The sequence below is a fragment of the Acromyrmex echinatior genome, chromosome 4, assembly GCF_024713525.1.
Source record: "Acromyrmex echinatior isolate Ae372 chromosome 4, ASM2471352v2, whole genome shotgun sequence".
In the NCBI taxonomy this organism is placed as follows: Eukaryota; Metazoa; Arthropoda; class Insecta; order Hymenoptera; family Formicidae; genus Acromyrmex; species Acromyrmex echinatior.
Window position 1 is genome coordinate 13,705,176 of NC_141855.1, and position 24,815 is coordinate 13,729,990.

The 24,815-nt window shown below is 33.8% G+C and overlaps 1 protein-coding gene across 9 annotated transcripts in view; it reads right to left on the reverse strand.

Annotated features, from left to right (window-relative positions):
• Positions 1-24,815, reverse strand: part of LOC105146433 (uncharacterized) — a 175,391-nt gene that overhangs the window by 113,678 nt on the left and 36,898 nt on the right. The window contains exon 1 of one of the 9 annotated variants that reach the window (XM_087405394.1): positions 24,551-24,704. The exons of 6 other annotated variants lie outside the window; for them this stretch is intronic. In XM_087405394.1, the coding sequence (XP_087261520.1) occupies positions 24,551-24,608 (58 nt within the window). In that variant the 5' untranslated portion in view covers positions 24,609-24,704. Of the gene's footprint in view, positions 1-24,550; positions 24,705-24,815 lie in introns of those variants that run through there. 2 more of the 9 variants (XM_087405396.1, XM_087405390.1) reach the window with 2 other exon arrangements.

The window sequence follows — 24,815 nt, forward strand, 5'->3', positions numbered from 1 at the left end:
AACGCGCATAGCCAATATGTTCGTGAATTCAATTTAATTCCAGAAAACAGAATATACAGAAAATAAGATTGATGAAATCATAGAAAAATGCAATATTTCACTTGAATGAAAAACTCAATTAATAAACAAATTCTTTGGGGTCATCTTTAACGTGTAGTACAACAAGCATAATTTTGAAAGGAAATAATGCGTTTATTGCTACCTTAACTCGTCCTTTGTACACCTGTCGATATCGACATTATTCTAATAGGAGAAGATTACATGCATCACCGAGCATAAAGTCGTCCCTGTTCCAGGACCGATCTTTTAATCAGTATCGCGATTCCTCGCAATGTTCAGGCATCGTCGGAGATACGGCAGTTTCATGCCTGTCTCTTTTCTGTCTTGAAACGGGCTTTGAAATTCGTCTCGCAGCGTGCCAAGATTTCGAAGAAAAGTGATTTCTATTATGCGGAGTAAATTAACTCGAACGAATTAAATTGCTCGTGTACGAAGTATAACAGCGCGCGAATGACTGGAACGCTTTTTAGCGTGATTAACAACGATTCCGCGGACGGTATGAAGAAATAAGAACGCTTTGATGAGGGCAAGCATCGCGAAACATTAAAATAAAGCAGACGTATTGCGTGAGATAAAAGCAAGATACTTTCGAAATTGAAAGAATCGTGCATGATAGATATTTCTTCGAAATAACAATATGAGATAATCTAGGAATTGCATGACGAAGTGTTGCAAATTTTATCTAAGCAATTAATGTACAATAATTCTCTACGAAAGATGTACGATATATTAATGATGTGCACGTAAAAGTTTATTACAGTATTCTGCTATATGTATTATGTACACGCAATACTATGAACTCGGAGAAAACACGTCCATCAGTAATGTTGGATGCTGCATTAACTCCAATAGGAAGGATCTGTTCTGATTAAAGTTAACATGAGACAACGTAGGTTGTAGTTAGCGTAGTCCGAGTATTTCGATTCGGCTTCTACATGGGAGAATCTGTAGCATCCGGTATTTCTCTCTTTCCCTCTTGTTAAAGTACACGTATCCCTACTACGTGGGAGACCCGCATCCTTCCCTTTTCTAAAAGTGATGTGCTGGTCTTCTTGCCAACTTAGATAATGCATAGGTGTATCCAGGTTTCCGCTCAAGCAGGAAGCAACCGCTCGTAAATACTTTATACCCGCAGACGGAATAGGCGTGGTAGCAAAAGCAGTGATCTTCCCTTCCGCCAACTATGTTGCAATTAAATATGACAGTTGTGAACTGTATAACGATGCATATAATAATAAAATATTATTTGCAATTCTTGATGCGATTCTTGGCTTTTATTCAAAACAAATTAGCCTAAGAAAACTTTGAAAACTCGATTATAGGTATGTATATGTATAGATCCTTCAAAGCATTGCGACATTACATTTTTTTAACTTGACTACATAAAATTATAATATTTAGCACGTGGATCTCTACTTATTCTTCTTCATTTACATTGAGTTTATCGTTTGATCATCGGAGAAGCGTTATTAAAGAGATTGAGTTTCTCTAAATATACCTTCCCGCTAAAAGCAAGAAAATAAACTTCGCAAGTGAGAATTTCCCGTCACTCCCTTTGGTCTTCGTTAATCGTGTGTTTTGCACATCAAATTGCAAGAGCGCGAAATTACTGGATTCCTAAGGCGATCCTGATCGATCGATCATCTTTTCAACGCAAGCCCATAAACGACGTCGTAACTCATCGTCCTAGGGTTGCCGTAAAAATTTCAATTGCGATAATTAACCCCGTGTGCGTAGAATTCTCGCAAGTAAGATTCTCTGTTACACGCTCTGATCCTTATCGGTTTTCTCCTCCGTTCTTGCGTGTTAATGTTCTAGCATCCGCGTAAGAAAGAACCAATAACTTTCTTGGATAATGTAATTTCCAGCACCAGTGTATGCTCAGACGTATGTGCGCCTTCATGTAAGTGAAGAAGACAAGCATCGGCTTTATAGGTCAAACAAGAAAATTTCAATATAATTATCAACAGAGATGAGCCACCATATATGTCGTATGTATTTTAGCTCCTCTTACTACGTGCGTGAAGAACATTCTTTATACACAGAAGATAGATTAGATAAAGTTACAAAAAAAAATACCTAAAGAATATCTAAATATAAAGAATGTTTAAGTACAATTTACAAACGTAAAATTTCCAACTGAGAGAAAGATGGCGACGACCGTGTATAAGTATTGCGGCGCTTTATCGACTTCCTGGCTGCACCTGTGCCTTTACTTCCATCTTATCTGCATAATAGCGTTGCCGTCTTCGGGATGCACCCGAAGATACCATTAGCATTACTGGTCAAATTTCTTGCTTGATACCCTGACTGTTAAGTTAAATCGAGGAGAATCATTGCTTGATATTTCGATGAATATCAGCAATGAATATTGGGTCATTCAAAAATTGAACAAAAAACCGCGGATACTCTTTAAATGACCTAATATTATATGTAAAATTACATCTCTTCAGATTTTCGATAAAAATAAAAGGAAAATGAAAACATTAAAACTATTAGGTTTACCAGACGTTTGCTTCCCTTACATTCGGTTAAAAATTGTGCATACATAAACTGTTAGATATCAAAGGGATTACAACTTAATTTCTTGACTTAAATTAAAAACATTTTTAAGTTTTATATGTGTCAAAATGCAAATCAATTTATTTCTGTAGTTAATTTCAAAGTACAACGTTTATAACGTATGAACTTAATAAATAATGAACTATTATATAAAAAGTTAAATTTAATTAACTTTTTTTAAGTTAAATGATTTAAAATTAAAATTTATAACGGTCTTTTGAAAAAAAATCAAAGTTATAAGAGAAAAGAGCGTACAAAAGCCAGCGCTGGATATTATTGCGAAATAATTTTATCACATTAAATTAATAAAACATATAAATACAGATGTTTCTTTGGACTTTTTTTGGATTATCCTCAGTATTACAATAGTAAAATTAAATTATATACTCCATTGTTTTAGTCAAATTAACAACATATTAAAAACATATTATTTAGAATCATTAGGCAATTAGGAAAAAATTTTAAAAACTTAAATTAGAATAATTCGACTACAAATTCAACAGTGTACGGAAGAAAAATTAAAGTTACGTGCGCGAGACCTTTCATATAATCGCGGAAAGATAACTGTATATTAAAACGTCGATCACAGCACAGATATTCGCAAATTAAAGATGCGAGTTCAAAGGTAGCAGAGAAGAATAGCATATCTCGTTAAAAATTCACCACCTTTTACAACCGCCCGTGATTTAGCGGGTTATTGCTTCGCATTCATGTTCTTTTCTCCTCTTGAGGTGCATCGGCCATCAATATGATATCGCGTGTAATATATCAAAGCCGATGCACAGGAGCATAAGCGAGTAGCTTCCCGGCGGCTGTAAAGTCTCGGTCGATGCTTCCTGTAATCCCGCGCGCGGTGATGATAAATAGGAGATAGAATGATACACGTTCGATGATACGCGCAAGAAGAGAGCGATCCAATGCCGACTTAATTAAGGAGTACGATTACGAGTGACTATACGTACATCGCTATTACCAGCGTAATCCACCTGTTTGTTACGCACAATCCTGATTATTCATCGTCAAGAAAGTCAATGAGACTAGCGGAATGACAATACATCGCGCTATTCTAACAGAAAATCGATCGGCGAATTAAAAACAGTTACTCCGAAATCACCAACGATTTAATAGCAGAGCCTCGCCGCGATGTACGGTCTTAATCTGTTATTCTCTATCATCTAATGCGCTGGAATAATTCCATCCAATGGATGATCTTTCTTTTCATCGTTTGGAAAGCGGAGTTAACGGAGGAAAATTAATATAATCTAAGAAATTATAATATGGGGCTTGTCGTACTATTAAAATAAAGCTGTGAAACTGCCTCGCGTAAAGAGGATTAAGATTTTGAATTAATCAGTGTACACCTACACCTCGTTCCAGGACTCAAACTAAAAGTAGTAATTAAAAGTAGTGATTAAAAGTATAACAGGATGTCGAGAGACCAGAAATATATTTTTCTGAATGATCGAGATTCAACGGTGTCTGTTTCAGATTATCTCTTCCTTCATTGCATTTCATATAAACAACTCATTCAAAGCTTCACCTTTTTTTCACCGATAAACCTGTCGATTCTATTTTTTTAGTAGTGTCGCCCCTTTTCTCACTTGTAATCTTCTCAATCACAGTTTCATTGGTAGATAAGATTATCCACAGATTAGCCACCCGAGGCAATCTTCTTCGGTGCCAGTGGAAGACGTGATGAAAACTGTCTTTGTTTTTCTAGCTCTCTCTCTCTCTCTCTCTCTCTCTCGAGCGTACTCGACCATCCGTTGACCGTGACGCTAACGAAGAATATACGAAGAGAAGATCCTCCAACCGTCTAGCCGGCGCGCATAACCACCATGTCTCGTCTATGCAAAAGGAATGGGCGAGGGTTGCCATGGGTGACGGCCTGCCGGCGCCCGACTGGGAGGGTCGATACTACGACATCAACGTCACCAATTCGTTCTTCGTATTCCGAAGAGACCATCCCTCCCGTTTGTCTTTTGTTGCATTGCATCCTTGGAAAGGATATTTCACAGAGCGATTTAACGGAACAATGAACGTTTTGTAATTTAAGGGTAACTGTCGCGCTACATTTTAAATATATAATTGGCTTTAATATTTACGATATTAGATTATTTCTATTTTAAAAATTGAACGAGAATATAGCATAGAATTGACACAGTAATGCATAATACTACTCGTATCTTACTTGATTGTAAAATTATTCATGTTAATAAGAAAATAATACCGTTAATTCCGTGATGGAATTAACTTATATTCACACACAATTTGAGTTTTTTAATTTTATAGATCGCCATACTCCTTAATTTAAGTAAAACAATGATGTTAAAAAAGTTAACTTAAGAAATTGACATTAAATTTGACTTCAATTTAATTTATTACAAGTACGTTAATATAAACGCTATTTAAAATCAATCAATTTGATTACAATCTAAAAAATAGCGATATGAAATAGCTATATGCTGTCTACATAGTTCTTACTATGTTAAATTAATACTGACATGGTGTGGATTAAAAATATCACATGATTTTAAATCCATACACCCATAGTATTAAATCTACCACGATGGTATTGATATAAACACCAGGGGTTTTAAATCTATATTATGCTTAGTGTTAAAGATATGGTTAGAATCGTATAGAATTATATACCATATGAATGTTAAATCCACCAGGAATGTGTATATGAAATTCACATCAACATTTTTTAGAGTACACAGAAATGGGTTGATTAAATGTGATTATTTCTTTAACCACATGTTTTGTATTAAAATAATAATACATTTTGATGCACTTGAAATAACAATGTTATTAAAAAATAACAATGTTATTTAACTTGAAAAATTCATTTAAATTCGGGTCTGTAATATTTAACAGAAAAGATAATATATATTGTACAGCTTACTTTTCAAACGTTAAAATTTTTAAACTTTAAAAAATTTGTATCATTGTAATAAGCTTTAGAATTTAAATTATTTTACTATTATTAAAAATGAAATATTATTATATGCTTTATATATATATGACTTTTTGTATCTATTATTTAAGGTAATAAAAAAAAATAATAAACTCGTCTTTCAAGAAGAAAGTACAGTTGTAAGCGGAAAATACGCAATGCGCAACTACATGCGTAAGTCGCAAATGGCATGCTATTCCATCATGCTGTATCAAAGATATAAAATAATATGCGTGGTGCGTTCAAAGCACATTCATTTTTCGAATAAATTGAGCTTGTTGAGCGCGACTCTCGTAGTTAAACGAAACGAAGACGCCGTTACTCCACTTACTCTTAGCAAGAGTTTCAAAATTTACGATCCGTCATGTACCGTACTCGTTCCAGTAACCTGCAACTACCTAACAAAAGAAAGAAAAGCGCGCGCAATGGCATTGTTATGACTTCGTGGAAGATATAAAGATAATCATTTAACTTTGCCCAGCATCATCGATCTATATCTCTTGACGTTTTTGTCATTGTAATATTCACAGTACATGAACACGTTCGTCGCGTTAACGCAGAAAAAAAACATCACAATTTTCACGCTTTCGCCGATGCGATGTAAAGAAAACGATTTGTCTTTCGCGACCGAAATATTTCTGATGGTAAAACTGGTCCATGAATAAAGGAAGATACTAATCTTTTAAAAGAAAGAATATTCTAATATTCTCTATATAATATTAAACTCTAAAAACGGCATCGCATTTGATTATTATCTTGTTGCAATTCTGATATTATAAAAGTATTTCAATCTTCTGATTCTCTAATTGTTTCAACTTTCTCAACGTACTGTCGAGATGCACTGGCACGCAACAAAACGATGAGTAACAAATCCCACCGAACCTTCGCGAAGCGATCGCGATATGGTTCGTAAAATTTTATGACGTCGATATCTCGCGAGTAGCTGGAGGGTCCGGGTTTTTCTCCAATCGCAGATCTTCTCCAATACGCAATCTCGCGATTTCTCGTAGCGCCAAAACGGAAACTGTGATACTTCACAGCCGTGCAAAGATGTTCACTCATGCTGAACGATTAAACGATCAATTCAATGTGAAATATCAGCATCTCCTATCGTAATAATACAAGTTCGCGATCCTCTCTTGCATAAAAGATATTTTATTTACAGTCCTTAAACACATGTCTTAAACACACTGTCACTGTTTATCACAGATATTTTTTGAGCTCATGAAATTATTTTGTACTTCATACAGTAGATGCCATATATATATATATATATATATATATATATATACATTTTTTCTACCGGTAAATAGATACCTTTACGTAATATGTAATAATACATAGATACACAGATAAAATGGTTTTCTTAACCTAAAAATTTAGCTATAGATTACAGATCTAAAAATTTAGCTATAGATACGGATCTAAAAATATTTTTGTTGGACTATCAAAATAATTATGTAAGATGCTCAAGCTAATTGTTAGATTGCCGAAACTTTTTGCAACATTACTCATCATGTTTGAGTTTCTTATATAATTATTTTGATGCTTCAACGAAATTATTTTCAGATCTGTATTTACCTACATTTTTAGATAGATACTTCAGCAAAATCATTCTTTTCGTACAGTTACTTCCAAATATTAATAAAGCATAACTTTATAAAAAATAAATATGTGATAGCAAATCCATCGATTCCTTCACAAAGAAATTGGAGATAAGCGAGATGGATATCTGCATTTCAGAGAGTTGCTTCGCGCAGACAATAAGAGCGGCAATACTATCAAGCATCAGTTTCAATGCATTCCGATTGCATTACAGAGGCAAACATGGTTAAGTCAGAAATGTCTGGAAGTTTACATCAGGATCTGCACGTACGCAACATGTTTGTAGACCGCAAACGATGTTTGTAAACGGCAGAGCAAGTGATCATGGCAGCGTGTGGTCAAGCTGCCCGAAAACTCTCGATGAATTCCGAGTTTCGCAATAAGGAAGGCGGAAGATGCGATATATAAACTCGTACGTGTGACACAAATACAAATTTATAACGAAATTTGCGCGTTATTCTTGGAAATCCAAATGCTAATTTCTCAAACGTTTACATTTCATTGAAAAAGTACACTGTAAGGGGTTGCGTAATGTTTTAATTGAGAAATAATATAGCAATATGTTGATAGAATGGAATATATTGATGGAATATTTAGATTACAATGCTGTTTAAGAAACAATGATTCCTATCTATCAGATAAGTAATGCAATTTTTAATTTTTATTAATTACACATACTTTCTTTCTTGTTAGGATAAAGTATATATAATCAAAATTGCTTTGATTAATGATTACTAACCATGCTATGGTGGCCCAGTTAAAAGTGCCGTCTGAAAGTGTAACTAATTAGACACTTTCGAAAGTTACCACAGAGTCTGACGTGACATTGTTTCATTCGGTTGCTTTACCGCAAACGCGATATTAATAAACGTAACTGAGGGAGAAAATCCACATTCTATTAAAAATCTATAATGATACGGAAAATGAAATCTGTTATTTGTACGTATATAATTCTTCGTATATTTATACAATACCTGAATATAAAGAAAACATTTAAGATCTCTGAATTACACGCCTATGACTTCTATAAAGGAATTTAAGGATTCAGAAATTTCGGGAAAAATTGGAACTGTTTCTGATAATTTTATCTATAAAGTGCACACTCTTGGAAGGAAGCCAAACAAATATCTAATAAGTAGACGTAATGACACTTTTCTGACAAAAATTTTGCCCTGTTTTTTCCAGACTAGTCCGTTCTTGGCAAGAATTCTCAATGTTTTAGAAATTATAAAAACGTTATCTTAACGATATTTTTAAGACTTGTCCTTAACAATGTTTCAAACTAGTACGTGATAGTGTTAACAAACGAAACTTGCCAATAATGCTTTTGCCAGAAATGCTTTCCATGTCGAATCAACATAGATTCATCCAAATTGAATGGAAATAATTATACAGTTACAAATCAATTCCTTAATACCTCTTAAATTTTATAATCAATATGATTATTCCAACTAATAACAATCGAGTCACAAAACTGCATAAAATTCTGAGAAGACAAATATTGAAAAAAAAAAACAAATACAAAATATCATATTGGCTTAAAAACTATTAATTAAATTTACTAATTTAACCGCTTAAATTGTAAAATTATTGCACTGTAAAATTTTAATTCATGTATTCTCGGTGCAATTCTTATTTTCACGTTACGTGCATTGGTCGGCCGCGACCGCGTTGAATTCGTTGAATCGTCATCGCTCGAACGAGCGCGATTGCGAAACGCGAAGGTACGGCCGCGGTCCGACGATTGCAATTTACGTGGGCGGCTTCTAAGGAGAAACAGCAGTGATTCAGAAATGTGTGCATGCAGCAAGCGCTAAGGGGATAACCGTAATATCGCGAAGCGGCTACATAAACCGTGACCCACCTCAAGCGAGTGCAGGCTACGTGCACCTGCGACGAAGGCGGCACGAGCGAGTCTTTACGCACGTGTTACACCTTGTTAAGCTCGCACGACCTTTGTAGCACCCGTAGCTCTTGCACGCATTAATAATACTATCAGTTAAGCAGCTGCACGTATGATTAAACGATGGGTGACGTGCGAAATTGTCGATCGATATATCTAACTTTTACGTAAAAAATATATCGATATCATTACGTCAGCTGATAGAAATTTCAATATTAAATAAATAAATAAATAAATTTTAATATTAAAAAGAAACGTACATTTTCTAATATTATATAAAGCGAATATATTATATGTACACGAAAAGAATATTTTGCTAATATATTAAAATATTATTTCATCACGTATAGATCTGAAAATAATTTTGTTGGATCATTAAAATAATTTTATAGAGAACGTTTGATTTATTTTAATGGTTTAAACAAAATTTACAGATCTACATTTAGCTAAACTTTTAGATATTTTAAGAAAACTTCTTTTCGTATATATTTTTTGAACAAATTAAACTTTCACAAAGTTTCCGAATTCTTTTTAGCAATCATCGTAACAAATATCTGGACGCGATGCATTTTTGTTATCTACTGTTCTTACTTATTGCATACTCGTAATTTTTCTGATCCACTTATTCCACTCCTTTTTGCAAATTATCGATCTGATTCTATGCTTGCTATCGTACGCTATTTGTGGCCAAATATGTGGGACATTCATTACGATGATTTACCCAGGGATTGTCGTTATTACTTGCCTTTCAGGTCAACGGTAACGCGATCCATCAAACCATTCTGTGACCGGAATACAAGTCCCCTTCGACAATGAGATCGCCGCGATCGAATTCTCTTATTACACCGCGAGTAATTAACTCGAGCACCGAGAGATCAATTAATACCGGTACCGATAAAGAGCAGAACGAATTAAATAAGAGATTGATACAGAAAGTTCTCTCCATAGTGCACCCGAGTTCTTGCAGAGAGCAATTCCGATATATTAATTATAATTTCAAATATATTAATTATTAGCAACGAAACATCAATCCAAAAACTTGACGAAAGCCGCTTTCTTTGGTCATACAAGACTTCACGTGCGTGCGCTTTAGAAAAAAATTCCGATTCTTCCCCTTGGAATTCTCTCGACACCGTCAGCCGTCGTCGAAACAAGACGATCGGTAAAATCGGGTCAAATTCGTTCCTTCTAAAGTCTCGGTATCGATCGATTGCGATCTTGACTGTGATTTACGAGCCTGAACGTGCTGCCACAGGGGAGAAACTTCGCGTTTGCGCGCGCACACATCAAATCGATCTTTTGTCACATTTTAACGCGCTGTTGCTCTAACCCAAGCAGAATTTATGACGAGACGTTAAACGATAGATTGCATAGTGGCCTTTACCAACGAGCAGATTTCTTTAGCCCTGACCAACGTGTCGATCGTTTCATATGGCTGCTCACACCTAAGCGCAACGAAGCGACGTGTACCTGATCTCCCCTCATGCGACTCATGATACATCCATCTGATTTTCGATGGTACGATTCGGTATATCTCGATCTTCCGTCGCGCAACGTTCCGGCCGCGAGGAAAGTCGGTGCGAGAAACATGATACAAAATGTACGCGAAACTCGCGACAAAATGTAAACGAAACTTGCAAATAGCTCGGAGTGCTTGGTGAGCACGATTTAAATTCAGGACATAAAAACATTTATTTAACATTTATTTAATTATTATTATGACAGTGAGCTTTATAAAAATTTAATATTGAATATAATTTAATACTGAAAGGGAATAATTAGAGTAGTAAGTAGTAGAGAGTAATTAATATTTAAAAAATAGTTATTAAATATTATTTTAATTATTGAAAGCATTGTTGTTCAGTCTTTTCAGTACTATAAGTAAGTAATTAATTATTATCTTTTAATAAATAAATTATTAACACCGTTCTCAATAATGCAATAAATTTATTAAGATAATAGAGAGTTTCTCTTCAAATTTTCGTTAAAAGAAAACATGAAAAAAAATATGTGAAAGCAACGACTCACATTATTATAAATCGTGTTTCAAACTGAATTTTCACATATTGTTTCTACATAATAGGCACATATAAGGCTCAGATAGTATCGGATTTACTTAATCCGGAGCACGAATGTCCGCCGGCCATCCAGACGAAAGATAATGCAGAAATCGAGGACGGTGGATTAGGAAAATAATTCGCTTTCACGCGATTCAACGGCCGGAAACTTGTTCGCGGCTGCGGGAGATCAATTCAACAATTAATCGTACGTATTGAATATTTTTTATACGCTTTCTAGTAGTTCTGCTAAGTGTTAACAAGTATAGTAGACAGTGCTAATGCTAATAGAAAATCTCGTAATTAAAACGCAGGCGAGGTTATAATTGAAGAATGAAACACGCTCATTAATATATATTGTTCCGCGTTCTCTAGATAAGTGTGTGTAATTAAAATTGATTACGCGATATTATCACGTTATTACGAAGTATTACTTTTAATAGCAAAAGTTCCAAAAAGGAGGAATATATTTGTTTTAAGTATTTACAAAATTATTATAATTTAATTATTTCTAACACTCAGAGAGAGGATCATATACTTCTTAAATCTTTGGCCTTGAAAGCTATAATGGATCACATGAAATGTACATTGAAGGAGCCTCCAATTATATGCGACAAGTACAAATAGCTAGCGAGCATGACAGTAGCGGACGATACGTATAAGGAAGGTCTACGCTATTTTAACGGTACATACGAGTCATCTCTGCCGAACAAATTGTCCTCTTTTTTGCTTTCTCACGTAATTAGCCGCGATCTTTTAGTAAAAATGATGTCGTGCTATGCTATCGCATATCGCAATTACTACAATTTTATGAAAACGAAAAAGTGGCATCATTTTGTGAAACTCCGTAAATATAATTACGAGACTTCCATTTAGCTTTAATTATCAAATCACGCAGTAAAATATAACTTATGAATTAATTTTAAAGAATTTAGTAATTTATAAAAATGTTTTTCCTTTATGATAATTTTTTAAAATTAACTTATAGAGAAATATTATGGAACTATAACAAATTTTTTTTAAATCATCAATCATGTCTAGAGTAGAACAAAGAAATATGGTCAAGATTGGCAATTTAAACAGATTTTATTTGTTTTAATAGAAGAACGCACGTTATACTATCACTTTGCGTGCCATACTGATCTCGACCTTAATTACTCTTAATTTAACGATGCTAATGACAATTAACGGTTGGCACATTTCTCGTTGCGCCTCTGATAATAATTGAACGCTCGTATCACGCCGATATCCGCCGCGTCATATCTCACAGACCATGTCATACGTTAATATCCGTTCAATTTTCCAGACTCAATTAATTTCCGGCAGATCCCGTTACATCGCGTTACACTCATCCGAATATTTGAGAATTCTTATTGTTTATGAAGATAACGACATTCGATCAACACTCACTTTATAAGGGTATACTTTGAAATTATTGCGCTTCAATATAATACTTCAATATAATACGTTAAAAATAATAAGATCTCATATGTGATGTTTCATGCAATATTCTGATTAAAAAAATATCTTTATTCGTCTAATAAAACTTTTTCTCATTCTTCAAACTCTTCGAAAAAATAGAGCATTACTATCAGCTGGCATGATCTTGGTTAGAATTGGAACGTCGATGCAATCACTGCCAACTGGCAACGGGATACATTTAAAGATTAGAGTACGCTACAGCGTGTCTCACTGCTCTGAAACTTTCTTTCGGCACGAAAGTACAAATATATCATTGTCATCGTGTTAATTAATAATTCATTTTTGCAGTAAAATCGCGACCGACGATAATAATAATTGTATTTTTCCATACACACACACACACACACACACACACACACACACACACACACACACGCAATATTAATGATGAAGACGTTCTCTCAAAGTTACAATTTTATAAGAAATCCTCTCTTGTGTGTGCAATATTTTTACACCATGATCGATATACGAAAAAAGAATAGGTAAAAATATAGGTAATGCTTTTGAAAGTTCCCACGTTCTTCGTTCGCTACTGTCAAATGCATGCATATATCTTTCATCTGGTTTTTCTCAATTTTATATGTAAAAGGAACGCGAGAGAAACTGCAGAGAGGCAAATGTCGTCGTAGCAATTTTACAGGCGAATCGGGCCAAGTCTATTTTCGAAATTCAATAGTTACTTGCATCTCCTCGCGATTAAAGCTCTTGCCAAGGGCGATCTTTGATTAAATGATATATAACACAAACTGCATACGAACGTTAATTATCGAAATGATTGGTCACAAATATCTTAGGATGTTGTAAAGCTTAGAAAGATAAGTCTATGGTACTTTAAGTGTTCAGATAATAGTAGATAATCAAATATTTGAATAAAAAATAATGTCTGTGAGAACTCTATTTTCAAACAGCATTTGTTACATACACTGTTAGAAATGTTTTTAAATTTCATTAAATTTTAAGTTACACAATTTGAATTTAATTTCATGACATTACATTAAATTTAATGTATTTATAATTAAAAAGTATATTTGTGTACATATAAAATTTAATGTATTTTTCATGAAAATTTATAAAATTTAATGTACTTTCCATAAAATTTTATTAAAAGTACATTAAATTTCATAAATTTATGAAATTTAATATACACGTTCATTACATTTAAGTAATTACTGTAACTTAATTTTCAGTTAAATCATTCATTACTTTTAATTTCATAATTTCGTAACCACGAGCTTCATTTACATGTACGGAAGTAAAGGAAGTTCATGGTTACATTTCTAACAGTGTATGGTTTATCTTCACGCTATCGAAAAATAATGAAAGTTTACCTGAATTTTGGATAGTTATTTTTGCGCAAACAGCTCCGTGAAATAAATAATGAAATTACAAGTCCTTAAATGCTGCTGCGAGCATAATTGTATAGAGCAATTCGTGACTCACCTGTAACAGAAAATTACATCTTATAAGAAAAGAGATTAAATGCATAAATATTGATCTAAAAGGAAAAATAAACCTGTAGCCCTCCATAGCCATATAACAGATTGTCATTCTAATTTATAGCGAAGGCAATTCATATTAATTCAAGCGATAAGTTGTAATTAATAATTTTATTAAACTTGAAGTTAAACTATAACTTATCTACCTTTGGCTATTGAGTAACCAGAAATAATTAACAGTTTCCTGCGTGAGAAAGTTTTCCTTATAAAATAATTTTTTGTTCCTCTCTCTAAAATGACCAGTTTTTGACATTTATTGGATATCTTTCAAATTGATTTTCCATCGTTCGTTTGAAAGTTGTTTGCGAAGTTGTAACGGAGCCATTGGAATGTGACGAAAAGGAGAAAGAGAAGGGGAGCAGAAGCATATGTTTGTGATAATACAGTAAACGGCAATCGACGCTCGATTGCACTCCGATGGGGAAATTTAATTGAATAGCTTGGCGATACGCGTCGATAGCAAACCGATTGGAAAAGCGGTCACATGAAAAATTACGATCAAACATAGAACGCCGCTTGCAATTCCTTCTTTTTTATCAGTGAGGGCAACGTGTCGCTTACAGTCGTAAAAACTGTTCACTCTCAGTTTAAACTTGCAGAACACACCGTATCGATACCCGAAAAAATCGAGAAACAAGAAATTTTAAACATTATCTATATGTTATATCGATAATGTTGCAGGGTGTCGCAGGAACTTTCTCTCGTCTATCCTCCAAAAAATTCATTTTTTCCTTGAAGAAATTTTATTCAGTACAATATATTGCGCAATAATTTTACCATGTAACAATTTTACTATACATCAATGATTTTGATTACACCGAGCCTCAAAATAAGAAAAATCCATTTTAGAAAAACAAATATAATTTTGTTACTAATTTAAAAATTATTGTAAAGTAAAATTTTTATTTTAATTATCCATTTAATCAACTTACTTCATAAATCCATTTAAATGCATTTAAATACAGATTTTTTTAAAATATAAAATATATAATAATTATATTTATGATATTTTTTTTCCATTAAATTAACCCTTAACGAATGACGGTATTATCAAGCATATCACCCAAGACAGAATGCGCTGTTCACGGTGATGGCTGCAGGAATCTGCAGCTCCGATAGTCGACGTCAAGAGTATAGGCACCAGTCTGCGAGTTTCGCTCGCCAGACGTCGTGGTCGAGAAATCACGATCAGTTGTATGCCTTCGACGGTAACTCGAGGCGAGAGGCTCGAAAAATGCAGAGCGCGCGCTTCCAAAAGACGCTTTTAGAGCGATGCCTCCTGCCGACCAAGTATCGCGAGGATCGACCCAACTCGATTATAAAATTAGAACCACGACATGCCCAGCGTCATTTGCATTCCCCTCGTTTATTATCCTATTTCTGCGCCTGTAATATGCGGAAATCCATACCGCGATAAATACTGACCATTTGCCACGTACAGTAATCAATAATTATCACAGATCCTGAATTTTTAAATAAATCGCATCTATTCTTGAGATGTACGGAATCGAAAATAAAATATCGAACGTTAATAATTATATAACGAAAATATACATATCTTACGATTACATTGCACGTAAGGTCTGTTCATAATTAATAGCAATCTATTTTAAAATTAAAATTTTCGAGGCAATGACGTGTTTCCCTTCCATAGGCTATTTCTGCGGTCACGTTCAAGCACCCTAGACCTCTCGTTTCGCTTTTGTTTATCCTCTGATGCATTCGGAGTAGTGCAGTGCGGATCAAAGTTACAGAATTACCGCTGTGCATGCTGGCGCGTTCCAAATTGATCGATAATTTTAAATACTTAACTTTTATTTAAAATAAAAACTACAATAATGGAAAAAATTTATGCAAAAATTAATTTTTGCCGATGTTATATCAACAATTCCTAAATCGATTTTTAATTAAATTTGAATTTTATAATACAGTTTCGATTACTTATTTATAATATAACTTATTTATGTAAATTAATTTCTACAGGAGCAAGTCACTATAATGAAACAGCGTTTGATTATTAGTATTTTAAGGCAAAGACAATAAAAAATGACAATTACAACAAACCTTACTCCAAGAAAAATTGTAAAATTTCAAAAATAAATCCCTATTCCCTAATGATTAATAATTAACTTAGAAATGCGTTATCCCTCTGTTACGATATCCCTTCGTGGCGGTTGCTCAACATCGGTTCTAAACGAATTCTAAAGACTCTGGGATTTAAGTAAAATTACAGGGATTGACGAGAAAACCATCCGCTAATTGCAAATGAATGACAAATGGTTATAGGATGAAAGAGAACAAGAAGAAAAATGCGAATGCAACCACGATAATTAAGAGTTATAAAAATCGTCTTATTAAATGAACATGAGTAGGACGAGATTCTAAACCGGCTATGAAACGACCTTTTCTCATCTAGAAAATGTTAATTTATACACCGAATCGAGAAATCACAGTCCAGTAATGCATCTTATTAAGTTCTTAACTTGATAATCATTACAAATTTAAAAAATAGTTTTGCTAAGAGGAAATTTAACTCGATACAGATCTGAAAATAATTTTGTTGAACTATCAAAATAATTATGTAAGAGATTCAAGCATAGCATTAATATATGCTGCATAAAATTTTGACATTCTAATAACCAATTTGAACGTTGTTACATAGTTATTTTAATGGTCCAATAAAATTCACATGTCCAGCTTTTTAGACACTTCAGCAAAACCATTTTTATCGTATAGATGTATAATTTTAAATTCTATTTGTTCAGCAATTATAATTAGATTATTAATTAGTAATCATCAATAAAATACACACACACACACACACACACATTTGCTCTTAAGTACGTTGAATTAAATTGGAATTACTAAAACTTCATTTACACACTGTTAAAAATAAAATATTAATTTTATTTTTAAAAACGCATAATGAACTTTCTAAGATATACAAAAATATTAAAATTAACATTTTGTGTTAATTTTAACATTTCTGCATGTCTGAGAAAGTTCATTATATTGTGTCTTTAAGTTAAAATTAACATTTTATTTTTACGAGAATATTGAGAAATAGAGTATTGGAATCTAATAGTTTTCCTCGAATTCGTTAACGTAATACTCTGGAGTAATTTTCTCTATTATCAGAAGCGTGACTTCGCGTCGTTACGGCAACCTCTTATTGTCAGCTAATTAACTGCAATCCCGTTGCCACATTATAAGACCGATTATGCAGAACGAGCGGCTACATCGAGCGCATGCGCTTATTTTTCAGTCTTGCCGCAGTATTTACATAATGTAATTATCGTTCTCGACCCCCTTCGCGATAAATCGATCAACGTTCATAATTTATCCCAAATCATTTCGAAAATACTTCTGTAGCACCGTTGCGTCTTTTAATCTACGATCGCGCGAGCAGCATAAATACAAGTAGTAACAAAGCACATTCATAAAATTATTCATCATATCATATCAATATCTAAGATGCAATTTCCGAATGCTATCGTAAATAATAACGATCTGAACCAGATGCAACAATTAGCATCTACAATTTATCGATAACTTTGTCGGCAAGACGTGCAACAAATTACACTCGGTCGACCTATATGGAAAACAATCTCGGAATCTTTAAATTACGCACTCCCCAACATCCTTCAGATTTCTAATCTATACCTAAGTCGATTGCCTCGTTTGATAAAGAAAAAAAGAATAAAACGACGCAATGTAAAAGAAAGAAAGCGATCAGAAAGTTAGGGCTAGTAGAGAGAATCCTAAAGGTCATTACCTTTCTAATTATGAATCGGTCAAGACACGTTCGTTAATGACGCAATTATGCGTTTGTAATCGGGATGGTGGCCTTCAGTCTGTCTTGCAACGCTCGCCAATCGCGAGGAGTCCTCGAGAAAAAGGCAATCGTTAATTAGGGCATCGAGTGGACGATATTTACGAAAGGATTTATTTTAAATCATTGCAACGGTCATTTATGAGTTATAGGCCTCTGGTACAGTTCTCCATCATTTGAATTTGCGACACAGCTCCGTAACACTCCCAATGGTCCGTACAGCGTGGTACTTTATATCGGGAAGAAACGACCCCGTTAGACGCGACAGAAATGAATCTCATCATTACGCGCGAGACGTACTGCTTTATTTATTGATTCGATCTGGCAGCGATTGTGATCGATGATCATGTCGCAAGGCACTATTGGTGCAACGAACTATCGACGTTTCTCATCTCCACGTCATCGCTCTCTTCAAACTTTCCTCGCAATCGCGTCAGTACTTTTGTTCGCTAACTTTCTTGCAATCAAAAATTTTTACCGCTTTTATTAGGAAAAAAAAAATGTATAACTCATTTTACAATTACTTAAAAAACTAAAATTTTTCCGCGCTGTGAATAGCAAATTCTATCATTCACACTAGTTTAGACATAGTGCATATTAAAGGATACTTTATATGGAGTATTTAAATGCAGTGACATAATATAATTAACTTTAACAATAAAATAATATTAAATAATGCAACAATATCATTATTTAATCATTTAAAATATTTATATGCTTTACGGTGAACTTTGATAATTTTATGTAGTTTGTACTAATTTAGTGTATATATATATAAGTGACTATAATCCGCTATCTCACTAAAATTGCATTCAAATTCGTTTGATACGATCAAATTTAATTAATTTCATTTTTATGCAAAGTAAAAATAGATTCCGTTTGGTTAATAAAGATTTTATTTATGAATATTTCGCATAATATTTATTGTATCTTGTACATATATGTTCTTACCGCATTCAGACACATTTCTACTGAATGTTCATTTCGAGACAATCCGATATACGATCGAAAGAGAAAGACTGATAAACGAGCGTTCATTGGTACCTGGTGTCGATAAGTGGCAGCTGCCCACGGTTGTTCGTTAAGCACTATAATTACTATCCTCAGAAATTCGCCAGCCGTCGCGTCGCGCGGGATTACGAAACTCGCTACCACAAGACAGGCTGTGTTTTCTGTCGGGGAGAGACCGATTCGCAATACACTGATTAGCGATCATCGTCTCGAATTCGATCGCATTAACCGATAGGAACGACGACTTCTGAGTGCCATCGATCCCTCGATCGAATATGCACCATGCCTGGGGCCACCATGCCTCGATAATCGACGGTTCCTCGATCCTGCTCGGCAATTCGCGATCTGCCGCAATCTGTCTTACGCGATTATATTGTACTTACTCGCGATATGTATAACGCTCAAGGCTCTTATATCAGATCAGGGTTATACCGAAGTGTCCCACTTCTACTGTATCATTTTTTTTTTCTTTTTGTCGAACTTTGAATCAACTTTTTGTAGCAAAAATTATATTATATTATTATATTAAATTATACTTGGAAAAAATTTGGGAGATATTGCCAAAGAGAACAAAGAAAAAAATTCTAGTAGTTTGTTGAACTAATCTAAATCGAGTCCATGTCGAATAATTTGTCGAATCTCTTCTCTCACGGTAAATCGAAAAAAAAATGAACATGAATTAAAAGTTAGAAAGTTCTTTGACAATATAATTAAATGGGAATCTCAACCTTCCTGGATCAGAACTGGGATCAATTAATCCTTTTTAACACCGGAATTACTTGATTTTTTTTTTAAGTAAACAATTAAAATATTTTTACACCCCCCCCCGTTTAAAGTCTCTATTATTAACACATATTATATATTATCGATTATTTTCCGATCTACTAGTATTTGAGAACTTTATAGATAGATATGGGTTTAATCATAATTTTCTTAAGAAAATAAATAAAAATCAAACAAATATTAATCGGAATTGTAAGTAGCTTGTTACGACAGTATTTCTAAGAAATAAGGATTTTAATTAATACGAATTTATAACGACTCTTTATTGCGAATTTTCAATGAAATTATTTAATTATGAACATATTTAAGGTTCGCAAAGAATAGTTATTAAAAAAGATAGAAAATATGTTAAACAACATCTATACAAAACATTATTTAACTATATAAAACATATTTTACAAAAATTCACAGAGTTTATCGTCGCTGAGGCTTAAAAACACTCCTCGATGATTATTCTCGGATTAAAAAAAGATAAGCATTAGTTGTACAGCTTTTGCATGTGGCTTATGGTCACGAATTTCAAAAATTCATTATTGATATTTTCCACGTAAAGTGACAAAACATACTATACTACTCTATTGCCTTTGTTTTGCAACAAGTCAATAAACCGAACAACAAGAAATATAACGGCAGAAAATTCGTCTCAGATCGATGTCAGCGTCACATCAATTTCGCGCTGGATTGTTGGAGAGAAGAACTAAGAAAATCTAAACGGTCGTAGCAACGCTTAATGACTGCCTTTAATCAAGGAATGTATAATGACTAAATGAAATTATCCGGAATGGCAAGTTTTCGTCTCTATCGTAGAAGACTATTTTCACTGTGGTGCAATCAAATAAAACACTTAACTTTTGAAAGTTTCGAAGTGACGATGAAAGTCATACTTGCTAGTAATGATGTCAGGTTAATAGTAATTATAATTAATTATAAGCTTTCCTGGTTTCTTTACAACCACATCTCTCTCGTGTCGGAAACTGCCTCTTCGCGTCATCATCGTACGACCAGATAGGTTAGTCGAACAATTTCCTCTGTGAAATTTCCTTACCACTTATATTAAAATGTCAAGAAAACATTGCCATAAAGTATATGTGTATATAATAATTATAAAGAAAGAAATATATAGAAATATATGACACGACTCAGAAAATCGTCATTTAAATATAGATAACGAAATATATCCAATAGATATCCAATAGAAATATGACTAACATCTTCGGAGTAATTTACAAATCACGATTTATGACACGTACAGTTTTCACATTTTATTTTAATTGCATGATACGTATATGACAAATGCGATAGCAGATGTGGGCGCATGAATTTGCATAAGGGCCTTGTAGAATCAGTCTCTCGAAGAAGTTGCCGTTGTTGGTATACGTGGGCAATGATATCTGGTACGCGATGGAGATTTCGCCATGGATCACGTAAGCAAGACGGCATTTTGTAGCGGCAGTAGCATTTCGCGAGTCACGATATTTCTTTAATGAAATCCCACAGAACTCCCGATCGGATAACGCGAGATTCATTGGCGTTTAACCTTTAATAGACAATATAATCGACGAGATAATCCGAAAAGATGGCTGCAAATACCTCGCGATTCAAATAATTTTTTCTCTAAACAGCATGGGGATTTTTACGAAAATATTTAAAGATCAAATATAATAATGACTTAACTTGAGAATAATCATATGAAGTAAAATATTGTTTTGTATGAATATTGTTTAATATATTTTCTTTTTTTTTAAATAACTATTCTATATGAATCTGTAAGTATATTCTATTGAAAACTCACAATAAAATAGCATTATATTAATTAAAATTTTTCTTTTTTTAGAAATACTGTCATAATAAATTACTTAATATGCTTATTACGTGATTTTTTATTCAATTTTTATCTATATATTTTTTTCAAAAAAAATTATAATTAAATCCATACCCATAATGTTCTCAAATACTAATAAATTAGAAAATAATAAATAATACATAATGTATTTTTAATAAAAGTAATTTTAATTTGAATTATAAAAACATTTGAGGTAATTGTTTACGTAAAAAAATGAGATGATACTCACGAGTTAATATGACAAAAATCGAAATATTAAGTTACTTCTTCATGCCATATTAATTAATTTACATAAATTTTATATTTTCAAATATTATTTTTTTTTTATTATCAAGCAAGCTAGAATCTATTTTATTGTAACTAAATAATTTTCACTGTAACAAAAATAATTTTTTGAACTAAGAGCCTTGTCGACGTGGACAGAAATAACTCGCAAACGGTCGACGCCTTTAGACGGCGGATGTGCCAAATACTTTTACCGACGCATAACGGAAGCCGTTATTTTTGCCACTGATATTCCTTTCACGCGGATCATGAAGAATTATTTGCATTAATAGCGCTGTCAATTGTGTAAAGTACGATGAGTAAATAAAAAATTAAAATGCTACATCTATTATTATACCTTCACATTCTGATGTTAGAATTACTGTAAAATTTTTTAGAAATGAAGAAAAATAACTTTTTTATATATTACAACGTATAGTATTAATATATATATATATATATATATATATATACATAAATTTCATTGCATGTGCAATGGAATTAGACATGTGCTGCAAGAATGATTCAGCTTTTACGCGAAGGCTTAATATAAGCATCGCACAAAGATCCACGTGGCGCGAAACTTCTTGTTTCCACGCAGAGGTACGTATTCCAGATGTCCCGCGGGTCCAAATCCGGTAACTGGGAGTTAACGCCGAAGTTTTACGACGTCCGGTTTTAACGCAATTGTAATTGCCGACCGGTCGCTACACGTCGCTAATTCCTTTTTAAATACTTGCCCTCAAATTGGTGAGAAGATAAACTCATTACTCTTGATTAACTCCGCTTTGCTATTATTTGTAAAAATAGTGCAAGAAAATATTTCGGTTTTTATCATAAATAAAATATTTAAGAGAGAAAAAATTCATGATTATAAATAAAATATTATATTTAAGAGAGGAAGAATCACATGATTAATTTAATATTATTCTAGATACGATATTATACTAGATACGATGTTGTTCCAAATATACTCTAAAAAAATTACACAAAAATTCATAGATAAAAAAATATAAATAAGAAATTGTTTCACGAAATAAATTTACTTTGTGCTCTTTGAAATTAAAGAATTTAATGAAGGTGGTTTAGAAATCGTTAGATTATCACAATCAATTAAAATAAAGGTACATCTGAAATTTACTTATCCAATTTTTAATCGCTTTAATCAGCCTTAATCATGATATCAAGCCTCAATCCACAGCAATCGGCAATTGCGGCTTGTTAGACTTCTATTTCCAGAAGAGACCGCTGCACGCGCACGTCATCCGCATTACAGCAAGGACCACAGCACAGACAAGTACTATACGCTGTGCTCAAAGTGTAAAGAGGAAAATCAATGATCGCGAGGGAGGTTGCGTTTGTTACGTCATTCATAAGTGGAATCAAATCAAATAACCTATCCAAGTGTTCAATGCGATTAAGGAAATATGCGCCGATATGCGACTTCCAATAGATCGAACAAAGTCATATTATGTCACGAGCTGGTTACGCACGATTTGTTTTCATAAACGATTGCGCGACGAAATTGCCGATGCTAAATTTAGCATGGCGATTGAGAGCCTTGAGGTGATAAGAGATAATCGATATTACGTCCTTCATCACTGCGTTCATCAGAGCGTTCATTATTTGTTAATAGTTGACACGAAAATTCGATGGATAACTTTAATCTATGTAAATCTTGTAGCAAAATAATTTTTTAATTATTTCATACAGAAGGTGCGATAAATACACAAAGCCAAAAGCGTGTATAGCTGAATTCAAGCGTACCATATAATTAGATTTATTTGCTTAAAAGATTAGAAACTAACAGATATAATACCATTATAAGTTTCTCTGATAATCCATTATCACCTACTCAATAAGCTAACTAGGACGATTCCATTTCGTAATACTCGACCTTGACGTAGGAAAAGCAGAGCGATATCGAACCAAGTGTTTGAGGAGTGTTCAATGAGAAAGCTAAAAGCATTATCGATTAAAAAGCTTTTATCCATCTCTATAATAAAACAACGTTGAAAAATATGAGCACAAAGAAGTCGCCTAAATCTGTTGAACGGATTGATGGATTTATCTGTCCGTTCAGCAAAATAATGGTGAGCGATTTTGCCAACCTCCTCTAAGAATTACATCCTTTGTTCATAAACTTATTAAACAACAATATTATTTTTCGCGTCCACATTATTCGAATTATTAAATATTTATGGTCAATGACCTAATGATCGTTTTATATACATACACACACACACACACACACACATATATATATATATATATATATAACGCATATTGCCTATACATAACGCAAATTTAAGGGAGGTTGGTAAAATCGATTAGCTTCCAAGGATAAAAACATTTTAGAAGACATCTTGGCTCAACATAATAAGCAACGTCTCGCCGAAATTCGAGCAACTCGCGAAGGTCTACGGCCTGGCGACCTGTTTCGTGTGGACACTGTTCGACCTTCATCTCCTCCTATCTCTTCTCGTACAGGTATGCGAATACTCTTTCTCTCTCTTTCTCTCTTTCTCGATGCAGCAAAGAAGCGGTGAAGAAAGCTGAAGAAGCACCCGTGAGGAAAAGAAAGAGAGAGACAAAGAAAAGAAAAAGACAAGTAGTCTCGAGAACACAACAACCTGATGTCTCGAACGTAAGAGAGGCAACAGCAGCAGCGACGTGCAGACAGGAAATGTTACCTCGAACGACGGTCGTGACTGGCCAATCGGAAGCATCTAGTCGTTTACAACACCACATATTGCTGAAGCAACGCAGGGATGATATCGATAACGATACGAGGACCGAAAGGAAAAACGTCTGTGAGGATAACGTCGAGTATTTTTTCCCCACGACACGCGGACTCTTCCCTCTGGCTTTAGCTCGAGACGCTCGGCTCGGCTCGGCTCGGCTTGGTTTGGCCTGGGCTCGCCCCGAAAGGTGGAGCAGTGAACCTCTGGCTGGCTG